At 43.2% G+C, this 23880-nt stretch overlaps 2 protein-coding genes across 9 annotated transcripts in view; one reads left to right on the top strand and one right to left on the bottom strand.

The window, feature by feature from the left end:
• Positions 1–23880, top strand: part of MED12L (mediator complex subunit 12L) — a 355610-nt gene that overhangs the window by 192779 nt on the left and 138951 nt on the right. The gene's annotated exons all lie outside the window — the stretch shown is intronic.
• GPR87 (G protein-coupled receptor 87) overlaps positions 15611–23880 on the bottom strand; it is a 26641-nt gene continuing 18371 nt past the window's right edge. Inside the window, exons 2-3 of the mRNA XM_002716275.5 lie at positions 21357–21489; positions 15611–16732 (exon numbers count right to left, since the gene is read on the bottom strand). Coding sequence (XP_002716321.2) covers positions 15690–16732; positions 21357–21390 — 1077 coding nt within the window. The 5' untranslated portion in view covers positions 21391–21489 and the 3' untranslated portion in view covers positions 15611–15689. The remainder of the gene's footprint in view (positions 16733–21356; positions 21490–23880) is intronic.

Genomic DNA, 23880 nt, shown 5'->3' with positions numbered 1-23880 from the left:
CAGGAGCTGCCTAGTTCAAGGCCAAAGGGATCATCACCCTGCAGATGGTCCTGTGATGATGAGTTGGAAATAGAGGGACTGAGGAAAAGTGGGTAATAAATGGCCTACCCTGGGATCAGCTGTCACTCAGCGCTTGCCGGGCTGTGGTGGTGTCTTTTTTCTGGATGAGCCGGGATAATCAGTACACTGACTGCTTGCAACAACCTCATGGGCTAGAGAGCTTCCAGGACTCTCCCCTCCTCCACCATTTTCTTTGGCGTTGAGGAAACTGAGTCACTCTGCAAGCTGGGATTTGGACCCTGGGAGAGCGGCTCCTGGAGCCTGTGCTCAGGTCCTGCCCTTGAATGTCTCCTCTGATTGTACAAGGTGGTTTCTAAATCCAACACTTTGCAACCCTGGGGTGGCCTACCACCTTGAGGGCTCAAACAGACCCCGGCTGTGCACTAGACTTGGCTTGCGAGCAGCTGGTTTGCAGACCTCTCTCTTATTGTAGTGTTGCAATTGGCAGGGCAAGGATGGTGGGGAGGGGACTGCCAGGCACTCGCGGGGAAAGTCCAGCTAAGAAGATTGGATCAAGCCGTGGACCCCTGCAGGCTGAGGAGTTCCTCTCTGTTGGGCTCTTTCACAGCCAGCGCACAGCCGCCCATCAAGGGACGACTTCCTATTTTTACAGATGAGAAAATCGGGCCTCACGAGGTGTAACTAAGTCACCAGAAGGGGGCAGGACTGGACCGTGGAGCTTTCTTTAGATTGAGTTTAGCTTCCTTCTGTAGTCCAGTTGTTTCTTAGAACCAGACTGTGACCACTGATTCATGGCTTCTTCAAACACCTGAAAGTCAGGTGGACTAGAACATTCTTCCGGAACACTGCAGGAAGGGTCTTTTCTCATTCAGAATTACTGATTGATCATGTGTGCGTGTAAAATTCTATCTGAGATGTGTAAAGAGAGTGAGGCCCAGCAGGTGAAGTGGTGCGGGTGGCAATGATGGTAGAAGCTATGGCAACTGGTGGAGTCAGCAGTTAGGCTGTGCTTGCCTTGGAATGGGGGAAGATAAATGTGGAAGTGTGCAAGAGGAACTTTGTGAACTACCGGGTGTTGTTAGGATGTGTGTCTGGAGAGAGAGAGTGTTAGTAGAGTGTTTGCCCATAGGACTTGATTGATAGCAGGGCGAGAGTAGGTCTTGTGGTTTTTCCTTCTTTGTTTGGGAGTGCTTTTAAGCCAGAAACATGGAGTTGCTGCCTTTCCCAGTGGCCTCTGGATGGTCCTCCGTGCCCCTGCTCACCTGGATACTCTGCAGTAGTTCTTTCTGGCTCCTTTAAGGCTGTGGTTTGCATCCCGGGTGAGCCACCATCATCACTTGGGAAACTTTTTCAATTAAGATTCCAAGACCCTACTTTGAAGGAACTAAATCAGAATTGTTTTGTTTTTGGCTGGAGTCTGTATTATGGTCAGGTTTGAGTGTCCCTGCCCTTCTCTGTTACGCTGTCTCTGTCCTCACTCCTGAAGGAACTTTGACCCTCCAGACAGATGCTCTGCCTCTCAGCCTGTTTTATTTGTTCAGATCTCTCGAAGTGCTAGACCCTAATTGGTTACTTGTTTGTTACCTGTGGTATGGGACATCCATGGGGACTTGTGCCCTGAGAACAGAAATGTTAATGGTCCAGGTGATAATAGAGTAGTACTAATGAGCAAGTGTCACAGACCTAGGGGCGCAGGATGGCTGAAAGAGCCACAGATGGGTGAAGCCCAAGGAGGAGGGACACAGAGCAAATGGAGCTCAGTGATGTCCCACTTCTGGGACCTTCGTGTTTCAGTGTGCTCTGTGCCCCCAACCCCATCGGTTTTTCCTACCAATGTTAATCGGTGCGATGTTTGTTCTTGCATTGTCTTACGTCATTGTCTCCTCTTAGCCTGGAAGCCCTAGCAGTAAATCTTCCTTGTCTAAGCGGCTCACACCTTCAGCCAGGTCCCAGCCATCCTCCAGTGTGGAGCTTTTGGAAATGTGGGCATATTGTGAACGATTCAGAAACCTTTCCACGCAGGACTTAGATCTGCCCTGTTGCCATTCTGGTTTTCTGTAAGATTTAGGCTGGGTATTTTGTAGATGTGCTTAAAGGTGCTTGACCATATTTTTCTCTGATAGATTTACCAATATGTATCTGATTAATGTTTGAAAAAATATTTCAGCCTGGTAAATATTTTTATTGGTTATATCTTTATGTATTTTTAATGTTTTAATATTAGATATTATGAAGTTTAGCAACACAAATAACTGGGCTTGATTCAATACTAGACAAAAGGCATACTATGAAAAATTTTAATAATACCGGAATGAAAAGTAAGAGAAGACATCCTGCTTTCAAGATTCCTACATCAAAAAAGGAAAAAAAGGCAAAGCTAAAATAGTCAATATTTGTTTCCCTTTCATGTGTGGCATTCTGATTTTTTTTGTTTTAAGATTTATTTATTTCAAAGGCAGAGTTACAGAGAGAGGGAGAGACGGAGACCCTCCATCCACTGCTTCACTCCCCAAACGGCCTTAACGGCCAGGATGGGGCCAGGCTGAAGCAAGAGGCCAGGAGCTCTTTTTGGGTCTCCCACGTTTGTGCAGAGGTCCGTGCCCTTGTGCCATCTTCTGCTACTCTTCGGTGCATTAGCAGGGAGCTGGATCAAAGTGGAGCAGCCTGGGCTTAACCGGCGCCTGTATGGGATGCCGGCACTGCAGGCGGTGGCTTTAGCTGCTACGTCACAGTGGCGGCTCCTGTGCTGTTTTGATTTATGCTGAAGTGTTCCATGTTCTCACCACATTCCCATTTCCTTCTGTGGAATTCTGAGATGAAGGTACTGTGGGATTGCATCCAGATTAAGCTTTTTTCCCAGAAGCTCCCACACATCCCTGCTGTGACTGCCACCCCCAGCCCACCCCACACATTCAGAAGCACAACACATTTCCTTTCTTCAGTGCCATTTCCAGGCAGAATCCTGCTTTGTTAGTATTAAGACTGGTTATATATAAACATCCCTTGTGTATTCATCCTGCAAACAGAGTGAGGTTGACACATGTAATCCCAAAATACGTCTGTTATTGTTTCCAGCTAGTTTCCATCTAGCCTGTCACCAACTGCCCATAAAAGCTAGCTTTCTTACATCTTGATTCCATAAATGTCCAATTTTGTACCTCATCCAAAGATTCAACTCTGCATGATTCTTAACATTACATATTTTGAAATCTCTTTTATTTATAACAAGTGAGTTCAAAAACAACAAAAAGAATTTAACTGTTGTATCCCAGTTTGTCCGCAGTTGCTTCATTGAACCACCGGTAAGACACCAGTGCACTTCGCTTTGTCCCCACTTGCTGCTGTGGAGCCTTGTGAAGCCTGCCTAGATAGATCCTTTCCTTTTTCATAGCATGGTAGTATTCTACAGTTTATTAAATCAATTCCTACTGATAGATATTCAGATAAATTTGAACATCTTCAATGGATATATTATTAATGATAGCCACTATTTGCTGGATTACATAATTTTTTTAAAAGATTTATTTACTTGAAAGAGTTACACAGAGAGAGAGGACAGAGAGAGGAGAGGTAGAGAGAGAGGGGTCTTCCATCTCTCCAGTTGGCTGCAATTGCTGGAGCTGTGCAGATCTGAAGCCAGGAGCCTCCTCTGGGTCTACAGTGTGGGTGCAGGGGCCCAAGGATTTGGACCATCTTCCACTGCTTTCCCAAGCCCTAGCAGAGAGCTGGATCAGAAGTAGAGCATCTGGGACTTGAACTGGCACCCATATGGGATGCCGGCACTGCAGGCGGTGACCTCAGCCACTATACCGCAGTGCTGGTCCCTGGATTATGTAATTTTTAAAACTTTTAAAAAATGTTTTGGGGTGTTTAACCCAGAAGTTAAGGTTCAGTGTCTCACATCATAGTGTCCCCCCCCCCCCCCATGCCAGCTTCCTCTCAGTGCAGACTCCGGGAGGCAGCCATTGATAGCTCAAGTAATTGGGTTCCTGCCACCCACATTGGAGACCTGGATTGAGTTCCTGGCTCCCAGCTTTGGGCCATTATGGGCACATGGGAGTGAATCAGTAGAATGGGAGGTCTCTGTCTTTGTCTCTCTGATAACCAAATAAATAAATTAAAAATTAAAGCATTTAAAAAAATCCCAAGAGGTTTTGCTAGCAAGTGATTTATAATCGTGTATGTGTTTGTATGTGTTGGGGGTCATGGTTGGAGACAGGATCTCACTGGATGCTGAGAAATAGACTGGGATAAGAATGTAGAGGATTTTAGTACAAAGCCCAAGATAAACATTACATAAAAGTGGAAAGATATTTAAAGGAAGTGGGTTTGGAAATTTCCCTCCAGGATCTGCAAAGGAGCTGGCTTCTTATGTGCTTCTTGTTGGAAGGCTCTTCTGTTGCTAGAATGCAGTGAAAGTCAGTCTAGAATTAAAGGAATGATACGGGGAGAGGTGTGATGGTAGGAAAGTCAGCGTAATGTGGGAAATCTTAAATGACATGCTGAGCATTTCATACTTCAGTATGCCATTAAGTTTTTGTGTGTTGTTAAAAGGAATTGAAGATAAGCTTTAGATAAGTGTACAGCATGGGGCTATGCATGCTCTCTGCCTTTTTGTGTTTGCCCTCCTGAGGCTTTGAATGCTGTGCAGGTCAGTTCCTTGATTTGGAATAGGGCAGGAAGAGCCACTGCATTGCAAAATAATGTCTCTTTAGGGGCTGATGCTGTGGCATAATAGGCTAAGCTTCTACCTGTGGCACCGGCATCCTGTAGGGGCAACTGGTTTGTGTCCCGACTGCTTTTCTTATGATCCAGCTCTCTGCTATGGCCCAAGAAAGCAGTGGAAGATGTCCCAAGTCCTTGGGCCCCCAGAGGAAGCTCCTGACTTCTGATGGGTTCAGCTCTGGCCATTGTGGCCATTTGGGGAGTGAACCAGTAGGTGGAAGACCTTTCTCTTTGTCTTTCCCTCTCTTTGTCTGTAACTCTGCCTCTCAAATAAATAAATAAAACTTTTTAAAAAAATAATGTCTCTTTTAAAACCTCAATGAGGGGCCGGCGCCACAGTTCACTAGGCTAATCCTCTGCCTGCGGTGCGGGCACCCTAGGTTCTAGTCCTGGTCAGGGCGCCGGATTATGTCCTGGTTGCTCCTCTTGCAGGTCCTTGGGCCCTGAACCCGCACAGGAGATCAGGAGGAAGCACCTGGCTCCTGGTGTAAGATCGGTGTAGCGCACTGGCTGCACTTGGAGGGTGAACCAACGGAGAAAGGAAGACCTTTCTCTTTCTCTCTCTCTCTCTCTCCCCCTCTCCCTCCCCCTTTCCCCCTCTCTCTCTAACTCTGCCTGTCAAAAAATAAATAAATAAAATAAAATAAAACCTCAATGAGTGACAGGCAGGGGAATTCACTGGAAATTGTTCATTTCCTTAATCCCAGAATTGTAATGGAGGAACAGATGTCTGGTGCAATATCGCCACCTTCTGGCAGATTGAGTGTAGTGACTTTATACAATAATGTGGGCAATATTTACATAGCTTATTAAATAATTCACAAAAGCTCACTCGGTGTAGGTTGCCAGTACTGAGTCCTGAATTGACTATCTAATTCCAGTTAGTTGTGGTGCTCACACAGATCTTCTTTGCTAGTGTTCAACTAGGTTTAAACCCTTGCGAATTAGCAGGAATTCTTAGCTGAGAATCAACATTCAGAAGCATGTTACAAAAGCTAAAACTTCTGTGCATGCATTTCCTCTTCTCTCTGTGGTTTCAGGGAGAGATGCAAAAGGAGCAGAAGGCAGTAGTTCCCTTTTCATTTTCAGTGCTTAGAACTGTATTCTTTCTCATCTTCGTTCTGCTCGTGTCCACACTCCCAAGCCTTTTCTCCCCTGTTGCAGAATTGGGACGTGTCCCTGATGCCTCTGTGTTGTCCATGGCTCTCTGGCATGGCCTGTGATTCTATATCGTGCCTGACCGCAAGGGGTGGTGGCTGATTTGCTGGCATCTTTGTTTTGGGATCTCCAGTGTCTGCTAGGTGTGCAGAAATGCTTGTTGAGTGAATGTGGAATCAGAGTAGGAGGGAGCTACAGAAAATCCCCCAGCTGGGTGCTCTGGTTCTGTAGGTAAAGATAACTGAGGTGATGGACTTAACCCAAACACAGTGGGTGTCTTGAGTAATATTGGCCCAGTGCATTAATCAATGCTAATCACTTATGTCTGCCCACTTTGCAGCCTGTTTTGTAAGTATCTGAACCCCCGAGGTGCATAATGATTCAACCTGAGACGGGTTGCTGGGTGGGGGGGGGGGACGAACTGCTTTATGAGACGATTTACTGAGTGCTCTATCCGCCCGACTTTTTAGTAAACAATGGAGCAAGCTAGGAAAACGGACTTTGGAAGGTCAGTGAGCTTTGGGAGAGGGAGGGAAACACTTGACGGCAGAACTTTCCCAGAGTTATCCTGATCGACTGACAGAGGCTGCTTTGCCCCTGCTGTGGTGGTGTGTGGGAGGAGCAGAGTTCAGGGGACGGGAACTGAGGTCGTGAGACTTCTGGGGACATGGCTCAGGGTTAACTGAAGTCAAAACGCTGTGGGTGATCACATGCCGGTTTTTGTCCCACCTCACGATGAGCACCACCTGAAGTTATGTAGAATCAGACATCTTCTCTACTGAGCAAACTATGAGCCAAGCACACTTGCTTCTAGTTCCAGGTCGTGGGAAAGTTGGGTAGTTATCCTTGGTTATTAAATTTGTTTGGTAGCCTGACTGGGAAATTCCATGTTTTTCAGAACTTAATGCTATAGACAGCTACACATCTCTCTAGTTGATAACTTGAGCACAACAGTTATTATTTTATTTTTAAGATTTAATTATTTACTTGAAAGGCAGAGTTAGAGAGAGAGGTCTTCCGCCTGCTTGTTCAACTCCCCCAAATGGCTGCAGCAGCTGGAGCCAAGCCCTTTCAAAGCCAGCAGCTTCCTCTGGGTCGCCTACGCAGGTGCTAAAGGCCCAAACATTTGGGCCATCTTCCACTGCTTTCCCAGGCCATCAGCAGGGAGTTGGAGCAGAAGTGGGGCAGCCAGGACCCGAACCAGTGCCTGTATGGGATGCCAGCACTGCAGGCAGGTGTTTAACCTCTTACACCACAGCATTGGCTCCCACACTGGCTATTCTTAGGCCCTTTTGTATACTGTGAGTTTAGAGGCCAGTTTTCCCTGAGCTGCTTTCAGGAAGGTCCCAGGATGTAGTCTCTGAGCAGAGCTTTCAAAAGCAGTTGCACGGTTGGTTTTGTCTGTTGCTCCATGTCCCAGGGTCCATGAAGTGGTGCTATGTCGTGTGCCTGCAAAATTCATAGCCCAATCTAAGCCACAGCGAAGAGGTGATGAGGTCAGGAGGGTGGGGCCTTTGGGAATGGGGTTAGTGTCCTTAAACAAGAGGCCCTTTTGCCCTTCCACTGTGTGAGGACACAGGAAAGAGGCACCCCCTCCACATAGAGTCTGCCTGGGCCTCGATCCCAGACTGACAGCATCCAGAGCTGTGAGCAGTGAATGTGTGCTGTGTGTGACTCACTCAGCTTCCGGCGCTCTGTTACAGCAGCAGGCAGGAGGCACTAAGACATGGGTTGGATGAAGACATGTGGTCAAACGCTTATCTGACCTAGCCAAAAGGATGGATTTCTGTCAGTGTCAGCAAAGAGTCCATGCTGAGCTGCTTTGACTTGGATCTGGACAGGATTAATTCAAATCCTCTGTGCTAGTTGGCAGGCTGAACCCCCCTCCCTAGCCTATCTCAGGAGAATCGGAGACTCATTGTAGATGGTGCTAATCTGACCCCTCTGTTGGCTTTAGAGGATGCCTGTGCCCTCCCCGGGCTCTGCTTCCTGGTTTTTAGGGGTCACCTCCACGGGAGCCTGAGCTTTAGAATAGAAGGGCAAGTGCAGCCTCCATCTCCAAGGGAGCTCTTGAAATCACACTGAGCATAATTTTGGTGCCTACAGGTAATAGCATTATTGGTGAAGGTTTTGCTTTGGAGGAGACAAAGAATATAAATTAGAATTTAGATCATGTATTCCTTCAGGAAGCGAGAGCAAAGGAAGATGTTCAGTTTGGGTGGGCTGTGTTCTTTCTTGTGGCATTAAGCAAAATTGCGTGCAATAAGCAATACTTAGAAAAACCGTTTATCCACAGTCCCAGGCAGCATCCATTCGGTGTGTTTGCAGAGTGGCTGCTAATCCGGCAGCCGGGGGCTCACAGCTTTGTGGTGGCCAGAGGGAAGAAGCTGCATGGTGTGGGCTTCCCATTGATGAGAAAGCTGAAGTCATTGTGTTCTTTTCTCTGATCCAGAACTGCTTGTTTCTACCAGGAAATGCAGTTTCACGAGTGCTGTGAGTGTAGGGGCCTTATGTCTTGTTGGTCCATACTTGCTCCCCTTTGCACTGGCTGTGCCGGGTCAGGCAGTGACACTTTCATTCTCAAAAGCGTCTGGGAATGGGAGAGGTAAGAGGAGGAAGGGTTGTAGCATGGGTGGGAGGGAGGAAGGGTAGGGTGGGAAGTTTCACTGTGTTCCTAAATCTGTGTGTATGAAATACATGAAGTTTGTGTAGCTTAAATAATCTAATAAATAAGCAAACATACTCAAAAGTTGAAATGAAAGAAGTGTCTAAGTTTTAACAGTGAATCTCTTGGTCATTCCAATGATAAGGAAATAAAATGATTAGAAAATACATGATTTATTAGCTCAACTTGATTTTCTCGTAATATTGTGTGTTCTCTGCAATGTGCATTAAATCCTGAGGTCTAATTGGGAGAGCTTTCCAAGTCTTATTCACAGTGTTGATGAAGTCTATTTGTGTTCATTGCACTTTGCAACTTAGATAATCAGCAAGGCTTTTGGTAATTATGAGTAACACCTTGAGGAATCCATCTCATTCCAGTACTGAGCTGCAGTTAAAATCCGAGCCTCTGGAGCCACGTTGCCTGCTTGTGGACCCCACGAACTGCTTCAGTTACCTGTATGACCTGGGGGAAGGTAGTTTTCATCTTTAGTTCTTCCCCAAGTGTTGGTTGGGGCATTATATGGATTGTACAGCTTGGGTGCTAAGAAGAAGCACTAGAGTGTAGGGAGTGCTCAGCAGATATTAACTATTTTTATTTCTTTAGGAAATCACCGTTCATGGTTATGCATTAGAACAGAGTATTCAGGAGACTGGGAAAGACTGAGAAATCAAGGCCTCCAGTAGTAGTGCTGTCTGTTACCAATCATGGTGCTGAGATCCAGTTCTGACCAACTCCAGGATCCTTGCTCACTCAGGAGACCGCAGTCTCTCACCGGGGCTGAGCTTGGCCAGGGGCAGGTTTGTCCGTCTCTGGCTGATGGATTGGCAGGCTCTGGTGTAGTGTAGTGAATGGTGATGATGGAAGGAGTGGGGTATAGGATGAGAGAAAGGATTCCTAAGGATTCTCTGATTCCCAGTTCAGTGCCTTTGCACTGGTGGGTGGTGATACCATTAACTGATTTCAAGGGTGGGTTCTGTCCTTGGATGGGTGTGGGGAAAAACAAGATGGGGTCCTGGTTGCAGCATGCACTTGACACTCAGACTCACTGCTGTCACCACCTGCTACCATCGGGCACTTCACTGCCCAGCCATGTGCCCTATTCCTATGTGGCTCACTTTCTTCATCTGAAAAATGAGTTAATAGGATACCTACTTCATAGGGATGTTGTAAAAATTAACAAGTTTATTGTGCAGATTGCTTGGGACAGTGTCTAGTGAGCACTGTGTAAGGTTTTATCATTATTGTTATCTTTTTAATTTGTCTCTTCAGGAGTCTCTGGGAGATACTGATTTTGATATGTCTATTTGCACCTGCAAAGCTGTATTTCAAATGGAATTTAAAGCAAATGTGGAACTTCAGTGTGGTGGTCTTTGTCTGAAGCATGCATATAGACTGCATTGAAATCATCAGCTGGCTGCTTTTTACAGTTTTTTTGGCTATGCAGAAGAGGGGATGAGAAACTTTGCCATATTATCTATTAATTTGTTACTACTCTATCCCTCTGCAAATGGTTCAGGAAGCCTGAGTTTGTATTGCTTGAAACCTTGGGTAATATTCTTCTCTCTGTCCACACATGGTTCTATAATTTAGATCAGGGCTCTCAGAAGGGCGTTGCTACCTCAGCGGTGTTTTGTCAGATTCTGGGTATTTGTTGTCCCAGTGTTTGGTGACTGGGGCCATGGGTGCTTGTTGTCTTGACGAGTATGAGGCTGTTTTGCATAGTGAAGACTTTTCCCATGCTCGCTGTGGGAGCGGCCGTTAAGCGTTTCCACAAGGGGCTGACCTATTTATCAACGTCTTTCCCTGTTTTACACATAGCGTGTTATTTTTTGCCTGGTTTTATTTAGACCATGGTTTTACAGGAATATAGCTAGTTCCTAGTAAATACTTTGTTTTATTTTGGAAGCTTATGAAGAGTTATTCATTTTAGAAAGCCACTTTAACAATGATGATAATATAAGTGGCATTTGGATCACAAGTTGTATTTGTGTCTGTGAAATTAACTTTACTGTGTATAAATTGCAAGCATTTGACTGCTTCATGTTGAATGAATGACGACTTTTCAAAAAGTTGTGCCTAAGTATTTGTGGACTTCATTACATATCATTTTATGGTAGATTTTCCTCTCAAAATATTATGATTATGATAATGCATGTACTGATGGACCGTCCTTGAATTCACATTTCTGACATATATGTATTTGGAGTATTATTATAACACCAGTCTCCCAGAAACATGATTCAAATATTACCTACCTCATTATGTTAACTAAGTAATGGCACAAAATACTAACTTCACTGCTAGCTCTCCAGGAAACCTGGTGAGAATCTCATCCACCATTGTCCAATAACTGGGGTGGATTTCATGAGACATGGGCCTCAATTCTCCCAGCTCCTTAGCGACTGTCCAAGTGACAATCACAGTTCTTCTATGTAACTCATCAAGGAATCAGTCAGCTTAGCCACTGATTCTAAGCAAACGTTTGCTTAGAAAACTTCATGAAGTAACGAGATTTCCAGTTTAGTTCCATATCTTGAGTTTCTAGACAAGGGGAAAAAGATATGTGTGGTCTAACAGCCAGCCACATTTTATGATTTTTATTATTTTAGATGAGTGTTTTTTCATTGTGGTTTCTAAGAGTTTAAGTGCATTCAAGGTGAATATTGCCACTTAAATCCTATGAGTTTCTTGATGCGTTGGTGGGAAATTTTATTTAACACTGACAGTCTCATTCCTCACTCTTCGATTTTAATGATTATAGTTTCCTTTTGAAACCACACATAATGTCATACATTGTTTTTAACATTTCTGTGTGCCAAGTATTAGGAAGGGGAGCTCAGTAGTTGTAGCATTTCCCTATAATATCCAGGTGTGATTTTCACTTTTTGCTCTTTTTACATCTATGTGGTAACTTTTGTAGGTGCTAATAATTCTTTTCAAACATTTCCATCTCACATTGCTCTAGACAGCTCCAGGTTGTGCCTTTGTATACGTTAGCATTAAAGGCATCTAAAGGAAGTGCGCAGCAAAGGGCGAGACCGTGTTGTTGATAGTCTCAGATAGAAATGACATTTTCTTTACCTGCTTTATGAATTCTACCACTAGGTGGTGGTACAGGGCTACGCAGGAAGCTAAATTCTGTATCTACCAAATGCTTGTGTTGTGTTGAAATCTGAAAATGTTTCATCTTAAGTACTTTTAGACATCAACTAGGGATCTCCAAAATTATTTTATCATGGTGAGTGCAGTGTCTTTCCATGGTATGTGCTCACAAAGCATTTACTGATTTGTTAGTTGGATTCTTGTGTGTTTTTTTTTTTCTGGAAAAATCTTTATTTACACGATTTAGGTGGTTCCCAAGCTTTATTTTACCTTTTTTCCCCCTTTTGTTTTTTAAAAATATTTATTTATTTATTTGAAAGGCAGAGTTAGAGAAAGAGAGGGAGAGACACAAAGAGATCTTCCCTTGCTGGTTTACTTCCTAAATGGCTGGAGCAGTCCTATCTGAAACCAGGAGCCAGGATCCAGGAACCAAGAGTGTCTTCTTGGTTCTCCCACGTGGGTGCAGGGACCAAATACTTGGGTCATCATCCGCTGCTCTCCCAGGTGCATTAGCAGGGAGCTGGATTGGACGTAGAGCACGTAGGACTGGAACCTGCGCCCATGTCGGGTATTGGTTTTGCAGGTGGCAACTTAACCTGCCATGCCACGATGCCAGCCCCCATCGTTTTCTTAAGTTTATTTTTTTCCTAGTTTATTACATTTCCCCATATGATCAGAAAATTTCTTTGTGCTTCAGCTCTACTCTCCTGTATACACATGCATGTGCAAACAGACCTCCAGTTTGCCTCCAGTATTTTATCTAAGTTTGTGCATTTTCCTAGGCACTGTTTATTCCCTTCAAGCTTAGCAAAGAAATAAAATCCTGGCATGTTTTTTGGAAATGACCATAAAGTATTTAAAAGGTAGTTGAGAGACTTTCTACAAGATCAGATTCTCTGAATGTCAGTGTTAAGAAAAGTAGACAGATTTCCTTTGGGAAACTCTATGCACGTGTTTCTCTTCTGAGTGTAAGGGAGAATAAACGTATTTCTTGCCACTGGGAGGATTTTGAAATATTAACTATACTCCAGAGGCCTTACATAAGAGATTTTAGATTTCAGATTATTTGAGAATTATCAATTTATTTGAAAAAAAAAAGTCACACAGGATTCTTCTTTACACTTTTAATGGAGTATTTGTTAGTGTCTGTCAGTAGCACTGTATTTTATGCTACTCCTATTTATGGTCTTTCACTTGTGTGAGTGATTTATTCTTTCTTGTCGTGGGTAAATAATTTTTCTGACCACAATGCGGGCATTCATATAAGGTTCAAGCAGTGTTGTTATGATGTTTTTTTTCACATGACTTTCTGAAAAATGGGAATAAAAATTTTTCTAAGCCAGTGTTTTAAAATGTCCCATTGATTTAATAACGTCATTTTAGAGAAAATAAAGCCACCATCACATTAATGTGCTCAATAACTACAGAAATCCAATTTTAGAAACATTGAAATTAGATTTAAAGTATTTTAAAGACCTTTTTAGAGTGAAGACCTAACCTAGATGATGAAATGAGATCTGGTGCGGAGAAGGACTTAGTGAACTCAGGAGGGCTGAGTGGAGCCAGGGAAGTTACTAAAGAGCGTCGTTTCTTAGTCTTTGGTAAATAAACAGTGACGTGGGTAATCCTGTTTTTGAGAGTCTTGACTGGGAGCGGTGATGTGGTGGAGGAAAACAACACAGGGAAGGGCTAGGATACGTTGTACTGCATTTTCCCACTTCTGACATTGCTCCTTTTTATGCATTGTGGCTGTAACTCACCTGGACTTTGTGAGGAAGGCAGAGGAAGGAATTAATCTTTCTCTTTGGGTGATCTAAACTGTGGCCATCTTAATCTAGCCGGTGTCACAGGGATGGGGTGGATGGAGCTATGTATGTGGCCAAGAGAGGTGCATATAAATCCACGTGCATTAGTGCACATTGCATTTATAGAATTGAAATCTTGATGGGCAGATGGAGATTTTGATAGACGCCCTCAGATAATTCTTCAGCCCCTTTGCCGCCAACCTCGCTGCCACACCTGACGTACTCCCTAGATGTCGTTCCCAGCTCCCATTCTTCCATTTGATGATGGCAGTAGTTGTTGGGCTGTTAGTCTTGTGCTCTCATATTTGCTCACTTTCACTTCTTAGCAATCTGTAGACCTAGAAAAGTCTAAATGAAATGTCATACTGTTTTGTTCATGTGTGTGGCTTGTCTTTCTTAACCATTAAGTATCTTGGTCAGCAAACATGTCTTCACTGCTCTTCCTCTGTTAGTGTCCTGCTCTTGGGACAGTGTTAGGAATAGGCCAGGCACTTCATCAAGGCCCGCACAGCTGATGGCTTTGAAAAAGAAGGCAGTCCAAAGGTTTTTACAGCAGAGAACTTTCTATAATTTAAAAGGTTATTGTACTTTTTGACTTGCTTCATCTTACGGTTATATTTTTTAAACTAGTAATAGCTCTGTTAAAGGTGGGACGTCAAGGGAAGCTCATTTTACTAATGGTTTTTCTAAAACAGTGTTAAGTGACCATTTGGTGAACTAAATATACTTGATTATTAGCCAAGCTTCCATTTTTTCTTCTGCACCCTTAGCATGTAAGAAGTTTAATGCATTGTAAGGGTACAACAATAACAAGTGTAACTTCAGAGTACCGTGTCCAAAATCTACTTCTCTTGTTAATCACACACTTTTTTTTTTTTCTGAAATTACTTGCTTGAAGTTAGCTGCATTCAACATTTCCAATACATTGCTTAAAAACGTAGCTGAGGCCGGCGCCGTGGCTCACTAGGCTAATCCCCCACCTAGCGGCGCTGGCACACCGAGTTTTAGTCCCAGTCGGGGCGCTGGATTCTGTCCCAGTTGCTCCTCTTCCAGGCCAGCTCTCTGCTGTGGCCCGGGAAGGCAGTGGAGGATGGCCCAAGTGGTTGGGCCCTGCACCCCATGGGAGACCAGGAGAAGCACCTGGCTCCTGCCTTCAGATCAGCACAGTGCGCCAGCCTTGGCGGCCATTGGAGGGTGAACCAACGGCAAAAAGGAAGACCTTTCTCTCTGTTTCTCTCTCTCACTGTCCACTTTGCCTGTCAAACAAACAAACAAACCTTGCTGAGCTTCCTCTTCTCCAACCACTGCCTGCCACTTTTCTTATGTGTGAAGATCTTGATAAATACATCAGGTGCTCAATGGCCAGAGATCTTAGATGGTTTTAGATGAGATACCAGAAGACCTAGTAATCAGTGTGTACTCATTTATATTCACGGCACATGAATTATGTTGAAAATGACATTTTCTTTTCCAAATCTTGAACCTCAAGGCTTCGTACCCTGTGTTAATACCCTCTGCACAGGAGGCTTCAGAGCGCAGGTGTCCTGGAGGGCATTTGCAGGGCACTAATATTTCTGTGGCTCTTCCTGCCCCTTCACTCTGTTCCTTCAACTTTCAGCCATGAACCCTGCCACGCAGCCATGTATGCTACCTCTTGTTTGTGTCACTTTTTGCTATGCCTTAGTGTTTTTCTTAGTTCTAAATTATGCCCAAGTAACATACCATTTTAATTTCTTTTTCTAATAAACACCTGTTTTCATGTCTCTAACTTCTTTTTTTTTAAATTAGTTGATTTCAAAGGCACACACATACCCCCCCCCCCCCCATATCTCTTTCATTCACTGGTTCATTCCCCAAATGCCCACAACAGCTATTACTGAGCTATGAAGTCAGCAGCCCAGAATGCATTCTGGGTTTCCCAGCTGGGTGGCAGGCCCCCAAGTACTTGAACCATCACCAGCTGCTTCTCAGATGCACTTTGGCAGGAAGCTGGATTGGAAGTGGAATAGCCGGGACTTGAACCACAAACTCTTTTATAGGGGGTGGGTGTCCCAAGTGGCAACTTAATTGTCATACCAAGCACCTGTCCTTTAATGCCTTTATAAATTCATATTTTGAGGAGTTCAAGCAAGGGTAATGAAAAGAAATATTTTATTTACACTTTGAACACATTGATCCTGACAAACAAGAGGAGGCCTGTTGGCTGCTTATTCTTATACGTCAGTATAATCGTAATATATACGGACTTCCGATCTTCTGACACTTTGCAGTGATCTGATGCTTTCGCTTCTGGTTCTGATATTCGATTTCTTAAATAACCTTCTTGAAAATGACCTACACATGAAAAAGTAAATTATTGGATCCAGGCACACATTGCATGCAGATAAGAAAAGTGTCATTTCTTTGCAGTAATACAGGATTTTGTGTGCAGATTCGTCTAAAAGTCTGTCCAAGTGGCTGAAAGTGAAAGGAATCCTGCACAAGTGATATGGTAGAAAGCAGGTAAAAAACACGGCCACAACCACCCTGATGCTCTGGTTGTGTTTTCGCTTTCGGCTTGACTGACTGATGAATTGCCTGCTGGATTTGTGGATGTACCTGGATATGGCAATGTAGCATCCGATCAGGATCACAAGGACGGCCACAAACAAGCAGCTGTTGACGTAGACCACTGCCTTATGCCACTTGACTCCTAAGGAACTTTTAAGTTTCATGCAGTCGTGAATGTTTTCCTTAGTTGGTTGTCCATTTGTTAGTATGATGTTTGGTAAGGACAGAACAGCCATGATCACCCAAACACAAACAGATAAAACCTTCGTAAAGGTTATGCTGTACATGCGAGAGTCCCCAAATGGTTTCACCACCTTCAGGTAGCGGTCGATGCTTATCAGCCCAAGAAACACAATGGATGTGTACATGTTTGCGTAAAACAAAACGGAAGTGTATCTGCAGAGGACAGACTTGAAGTACCAAGGTCCAAATCCTGCGTCATGGACTATTCGAAATGGAAATGTCAGTGTCATGATGAGGTCAGCAACCACTATGTTTTTCAGATAAAATATGAAGCTGGTTTTATTCCTAATGTGGAAGAAGATCCACACTGCTAGACCATTCAGCAAGATGCTTGCCACAAATATAATGAGGTAAAGCACAGGCAAGACGATGGTGTTGAACTCATTGTGAACGGTGCTGTTCTCTCCCGGCTCTCCACTCACGTTACTTGGGGTGGGGCTCCCTTGGCTGTGCAGCTCAGTATCTGTTGGAGAAGAGGGGAGACGTTATGCGTGCTCCATGGGCCACCAGGCTCCCCAACTGGCTGGTAGGATGCTTGCTATTTTGGGTGAGTTTCAAGATGTAGAAGCAAGAAAAAGAATCATTTTAGGACACTGCCAGTGTTCCTAGTGGCTAAGAAGTTGGTACCTCCCCTCCCCATGGCCCACGGCCCCAGGCTGAGATCCCTTGTGTAACAAGTCATCTCTCTGATTCCCTGTGCCAACCTTTGGAAACTATATAGACCAGTGTTAATCATCCTGGGTCTTAATTTGCTGTTTGATGTCACTACAAATGGAATTGACACAATCAATAACAGCAAATTGAAATTTCCTTTTGTGAAAATAGAATATAATGATTATTTCAGTGTAGTTTTTTTTTTCATATTCTTTCAATATATCTTCTTTTCCTCTGTCAGTTTTAAGCTTTTTAATCATGAATAGTGAGAAAGGAGTACCTCTAGTGGGACATTGTGAATTTTTTGCCTATTATTTTCTTATGGTACTTAAGACCCATTGGTACTAGAAATAAAATATCTTGGCAGTTTTCTTTTAAAGAAATAGAAGATGTGCTTTCCAAAGTAATAGGGGAAAAAAAAAAGGTCTTGGGGAGGAGGGCATCTAGATTGCTGATTTTCTTTTCATTTTTCACCTTAGTAAATTGTAGTTGTAGGTAGGTGTGAATGATGAATGATGACCATGAGTATTTATACAGCATCTTGTGTATTTTTCATTAAAATATGTTTGTAAAGAATAACCACTAATATGTGTTTCTCTATAGTTCAGTGAGAAAAAAAATGCTGATTGTTTTCTCATTCTTAGTATTTAAGTCTGTCACCAAGGAGCACAACCTGTTCAAAAATAATTGCAGGCTGGGACGCTTTTCTTATTTACAAGGCTAGATTATACTTAACTGTGTTTGTTATGTGAATCTTTTTTAAGCCTTTTGCTTTCTTGGGGTTTTTAAATTCATCTTATTAAAGACCTATCCCATGATTGATGAGCACCTGTTACACATGAATGGACTGTCGGGTCTCCTGTGTGGACCGTGAGGTCCAGATGCCCAGCTCTGTGCTCTGGATCCATACCACTTTTTGGTGAAACCACACTTGTGTGCCCTGCTCCCAGCCCATACGCGAGCCTGGCAGGAATCCCAAGACAGGGCTGCTGCTGGCAAAGGTGGACTACTTCTCAGTCTAGGTCAACCCTCTTCAGGCTGCCCTGGAGTCTGACTTGTCCTCCCTCAGCACCCCCCCCCCCCCCCCCCAGTCTCTCCATGCTCCCATGAAAGCGTTGGCTCCAGTACATCTCATGGCCATCCGGGGTTGGAACACCTGAACTCACACAATTTACAAATCCACATTTTGGACGTAAGATCGAGAGGGAAGATCATGTCTGGATCTTTCCCTCCTGCTGACACAGGAACATTGATTGTTTTGTTTTGGAATGATTTGGGATCACAGGTAACTGTGAATTTACCCCTCACTTCCCTCCGTGGCAGGCAGTAGAGTATATATTTTGCTTCCCTTGTTTGAAGAAATCAAACAGAAAAGACACTTTTGAGGATTGTAATCCGAAAGCAGGTTCTTTAATTGCTGCCCCGAATTTAAGTGCAGGCTCTTCCTGTGTAACCATTTCTTCTAACTCTTTCCCTTTTATTCCTGGGTCTACGTGTTTTTAAAAAACTGGTTTTCCTGGCCTAACTGTGTCTTATGCAGGCTAGTAATTTATACCTGGACTAGCCTGTTCTGAGGCCCACGGTGTTATTAATCTTTATAAGTTTAAAAATACCTGGTTCAGCTGCCGTATGTGTCACTGCTTCCAGTTTCAAATATTTTCTTGAACAGCATCATTCTTGCCCGTTTTGATTTAAAGGAGGATTGCAGTTTTAGCTATCTCTGCACCCGGAGATCCAAATTAGTATCAATGCCATTTGATGCTTTTTAAAGATGTTCTGTTTTAACTGAGTTGAGATACTTACTTGAATTATTTCAGACTATTAAAAAAATTAACTGTCACTTTGATCTTATGCAGGGTAGTAAGTTTACTTTAGGGAAGTAAAGAAAGGACAAGTAAGTTTGAATAAGAATGAGAAAGGCCTGGCCGAGGGAACCCGGCTGACTGACTAGGCACAGCCTTGTCATCTCCTGAAATGATGGCTGCGCTCCCTACCAGTTCCTTTCCATAGCTACCCCAAGTGCAAACAGTTCATTAGCCATAGCCTAATAGGGTGTTGGGTAATCCAGGGGTGTTTGTCCTGTTAGCCTTGGCCTGAGTCTGCTGTGTTTATCCATTGTGGAGTGAGAGAACCCATACTTCCTAACGTGTAAGGATGGCACGTCTGTTTGGCTGTTCTATCATTATAATATCCCAAAGCTTAATTATGTGAATAAGCACTCTTACTAAATGATTTACCTAGCAATTATGGTTATTATTAAAGGTAGAGTCTTGTCGGAATGTCGAAAATGTCTCTAACACTGTGTGTGTGTGTGTGTGTGTATAATATCCATGTATATATACACTGTGTCTCATAAATTAAAAAAATGAAGCACGTGTGTCCCTATTCCACAGTGATTATTGAACTGCTCTGTGTGGTTTTGAGGCAGTCTGGTTTCAACTTGTTGATTGTGTCACTTCGCAGTATTTGCTTCCTTGGTTGACATACAGGGTTAACACTGTGGAATAGAGTGCTTTTTATTTCAGTAGGATAGGCCTGGACCTGGTTATTACTTCATTCACAAATTGCACATTTACAGTGCAGCTTAAACAAATTAGTGGTTAAAATCCGTTAGGGGTTATTTTATGAAATAACATGGTAGTAGAGAAAGAAAAAATGGTTCCTTAGAAGCAGGATGAGCCAGCTGTGTGCTGCTCTGGAAGGCTCAACAGTTGACATTGAGAGTTTTATATGATGGACTTGTCTCAGGGAAGTTCAAAAAAGTCATGGAAAATGCAATTGAAAGGTAGGTTTTAGTGCAAACCATTTTAAATCCAAATAATCTTTTTGGTAATATGTATCGTCTGTGTCCTTTTTAAGACTCTAACATTTTAGTATTATTTCTAGGTCATAGTCTTTTCTGCCAACTGCCTCCATCATTTGCTCCCTTCTTCTTTTCCCCCAAATTTTCCAGAACAGGTGGGTGTCCTCAGAGACATTTTCTATACGATGTTTCTACACAGGAACATTAAACATTAATAGTGAATGACTTTCTTCACCCAGGCCATTCTATCATATTCTTCCCTGCCAGCAGCAAACTTAGTGAACATTTTGAATAACAGTAGCTTGGTGATTCAATTAGGAAAAACTAAAAGTGGTTTTTACAATGCAGAACGATTTTCTCACAGTCTTCTTGCTTCCCAGGGTGGCATTCTGTGTGTTGTTTGGCACAGGGTTTGAAATGGAATAATAATTCAGAGAAAAAACTCCTTTGTTACTCTCTGCTCCACTTCCTGTCCCACAGCTCCTTTTAAGATAACAAGCACGGTGACATAACCTAACACAGAACATATGAACTCAGGTTCTGCAAGAAAATTGCTTTGGGCTGAGTATGAGGGTGGTGTTGTGTGCATGGGTGTGGGGGGAGGGGTGCTGTCGCAGTGTGTGTAGAAGGAGCGAGTGTGTGCTTGCAACTGGGTGTGTGTGTTGGGGCAGTGCATGAGTGTGTGGCGGGATAGAGCACCAACTGAAAGTGGCACTTTTAATGTAGGTAACAACAAAGCTCAACTAAAAACTCAACTCCTCATTAGCAGTAGCCACTTTGAAGTTTTTTTCATATTGGCCAGTGCAGATACAGAACATTTTCATCCATGAACAGAGTTCTGTATGACAGTGCTGGTTTCATCACCTCATGACTTTGTAAAATGGATTTAAAAAAAAGAATAATAACCCCTTTGCTGTGTTTTCTGAAAGGTAAGTGCTTCCCCAGCATTATTTTGAACCTGGGGTCTAATACTTAGTAGGTGTTCTTTCTGTAACATAAGGTGCTGACCACTGTTTCTCACTAGCAGAGTTGCACTGCGAATGATAGAGCAGTGAGAACCTTGGGCACTTCTGCCTTTGGTGAAGCTACATGATTGCTCACTGGGGTGTGTCACGCTTTGGCACAACATGTGAAGGTGTCAACATAAGCCACTGCTCTACCTGCCAGGTGGGGATGAAATAATGAAGCCACACAAATTATAGGTTGTCACTAGTGTGGCACAGTTGCCCTTGTGTGATCATTTTCTGAATAGTTACCCAGTAGGGTTGCTAGTAGATGCTGTCTTTGGCTTCCTTGGGAACATCAGTGTCCCTTGGTTTAGGCTCAGTCGGGGAAGTAGGATTTAGTTGAGTTTGGGTTTAAAAGTCTTTTTCTAATGTTATTAACTTTAATCCTGTCCATCAGTTTAGAGATGATTTCTAGATGAAGCAAAGCGTAAAACCAAATGATAACAACTCGGGTTTATCTCAGTGATACTGCCTTGCATGTTTGCTGGTTTATACATCTTACGAAAGGCAATGCTAAATGCTGTGTTGATTCTGTGACCAATCAAACTCCCTAATTGTCACACAGCATAAATAAGTCATTGATCAAGTGAGAGATTTTCTTGGCATCTTTGCCTATGGCTTACCTGGTAATTTTGCAAGTGTCAAGTTGAACCCCATTCTTCAGTTGTTTTGTGCTGTTAAGCGAAACTGTGTGTCAGGAAACACTCGGGGACGATGGAGGCATGGGCTCAGCGTAGGGTATTCCTGGTTTAATTTCTGGGGAGAAAATGAAGAGTGGGAAATGAAAAACAGTTGGGAGGAATTTGAGTGTACCATATTTTGATATTTTCATTAAAAACAGTATTTGCCTCCATGATTCAGAAAACACACTCTCTGTGGCCGTGAACAGCAATGCCACTCGCGAACTGTGTACTTTTTGTCTCTGCTGCAGCCTGCCACGAAGCATGGACCGGGTCTGTGTATGGTTCATATGTGGATGCTGTGGTGTGACCTTGGGAAAGTTACTGAACATCTCTAACTTGGTGTGTTCATCCCTGAAATGGGAGTGATGATAGTAACACCTCAGGGTGTCATAAGGTTTATGTGTGATATTCCATAAGGAGCTCCGTGGAACCTGGCTGCAAGTTTGTGCTCAGGAATGTTAACTCATCTGACATGCTATCCCTGTGTCTACTCATCCTTTCATGTCTTTGACCCGAGTGCCTATAAAACAATTCATATATAATGGGACTTACAGACAATTGGGGATGGTTAACATGTACCACTGGCACATGCAAGTGTTTCACAAACTCACATGGGTCCAGCATCCTGGTCTTACAGTCTCAGGGATTGTAGTCATGGCTATACATTAACCAGCTCTGTGGCCTCCATCAAGTCAAGTCACGTGATCCCTCTGGACCTGGACTGAAGCCTCTATAATGTTCCTACCAGGACTCAGATTTCCATGAGCTTGTATTTGAGTATCTTCTCAATCATAGATTCCCACTGAGAATTTAATAGCATTTAAGCATTTGTCATAAGAGTCCTTGTATTTCTTTGTGACAGCCATATTCTATTCCAGTCTGAAAATTTAACTGGAAAGAATAATTAACCTGACTTTGTCTGACGGCTGATTTTGTAAATGGCCTGGGTTTTCTGAGGTTGAGATTCTGGGCAACACGTGATAAAGATTAGGAGAGAGCACCTATGTGTGCTATGTTGGATGTTGTAAAACATTATTCCCCACCCCACCCCCTGTCCCTTCTTCCACAGCCAGATCTGTTATCTGTTTCTTGACTTCTCTCAGGTGTTGACCAAGGAGAGAAGAAATCCTGGGAATCACTATGGCAAGAGTTCAGTGAAAGTAAAATGTGCTCATGGAACAGTTGAAGGGAAGTCATGCTGTTTCTCATGAAATGAAACCATGTGGGACTTATCCCCTTCACTAATAGTCGCTCCTGTCCCACACAGCTGCCAAAGAACCCCAAGTAACCTCGTCCTCTCCAAGTAAAGAGCAGCTTCCTAGCTGGTGTAAGTGCTTCCTTTTGTCTCCACATATTTGCTGAGTCAGCTGGGAAAGCACGCGTTGGATGCCAAAGTGTATTTGAGAGCTTTGCAACGAGTGGAGAGGCACTTAGCATTTGTTTTTCTGTTCATTGATATGACGTGCAGTTGAAGTACTGGATTTGGTGACAGATTAAAATAAATGGGCTTCAAATATCAAAGATCCTTTCCTACTCACCCCAAATCAGTTTTCTGGGGGAGTTTAGCAACTTTCTCCAGGCCTCACCTTTGAATGCTGTAGTATGTGATCTGTAACAACAATTCAGAAAGCTGTGTTTTGGCTAACGGGGCATAGGCGATGATTAGTGTTCTCAGAGTCCCTGCTTTGTGAGTGCCAGTGGTGTGTTATTTTTAATGTAAGGCAGTGAAGCAAAAGCCTTTGCTGGGAGAATGATTGAGGCAAGCAATATAAATATTATTAATTAATTAATAATTATCAATAAGTAATTGATAATTAATGATAATAAAATATTAAGTAATTAATATTAATTATATTACGTAATAATGATGATAATGATCTTTGAATTTCAGCAAGCATAAGAACCTGACTCCAACCTCTTATGGAAACTGTTTAAGGATGCTACCTGACAAACACATCTTTAGTTTTATTTCCCACCCTTGTCATGTGGTTTCCCCCTTTCTGGCTTTCCTTATTCCTTGCTCAGTGATTGCAGCAGTGAGAGAAAGAGCAGTCTCAGTCATGAAGGGGAATCCAGAAAAGACTGGGAGAGAGTATTTGTACACTGTATTTCTAATAAAGCATTCACATTCAGAGTAGACAAAGAACGTTTACACTTCCTGTTAACAAGAAAACCCATTAAAAGATGGTGAAAAGACTTTTGTCTAGGCATTTCACCAAGAGCACTTGAAAAGATGCTCAACCTCAGTAGGGAAATCAAACCACAGTGTGATAGCATTTTACATCTCTGGAATGGCTATCAACAACAAACAACGGCAGGCAGACAAAACAAGTACTGGCTGAGGTAAAGGAGCTGGAAAGATCCCATAACGTTGCCAGTGAGAACGGAAGATGGTAGCGCTGCTCTGGGACACATTGGCAGTACCATCGATGAGTTAACACTGAGCTTCTCATTCAGCCCGTAA

Source organism: Oryctolagus cuniculus, chromosome 4, assembly GCF_964237555.1.
Source record: "Oryctolagus cuniculus chromosome 4, mOryCun1.1, whole genome shotgun sequence".
NCBI classification, from domain to species: Eukaryota; Metazoa; Chordata; class Mammalia; order Lagomorpha; family Leporidae; genus Oryctolagus; species Oryctolagus cuniculus.
The sequence above is the reverse complement of the archived record's forward strand: the minus strand, read 5'-3'. Positions and strand labels throughout refer to the sequence as shown.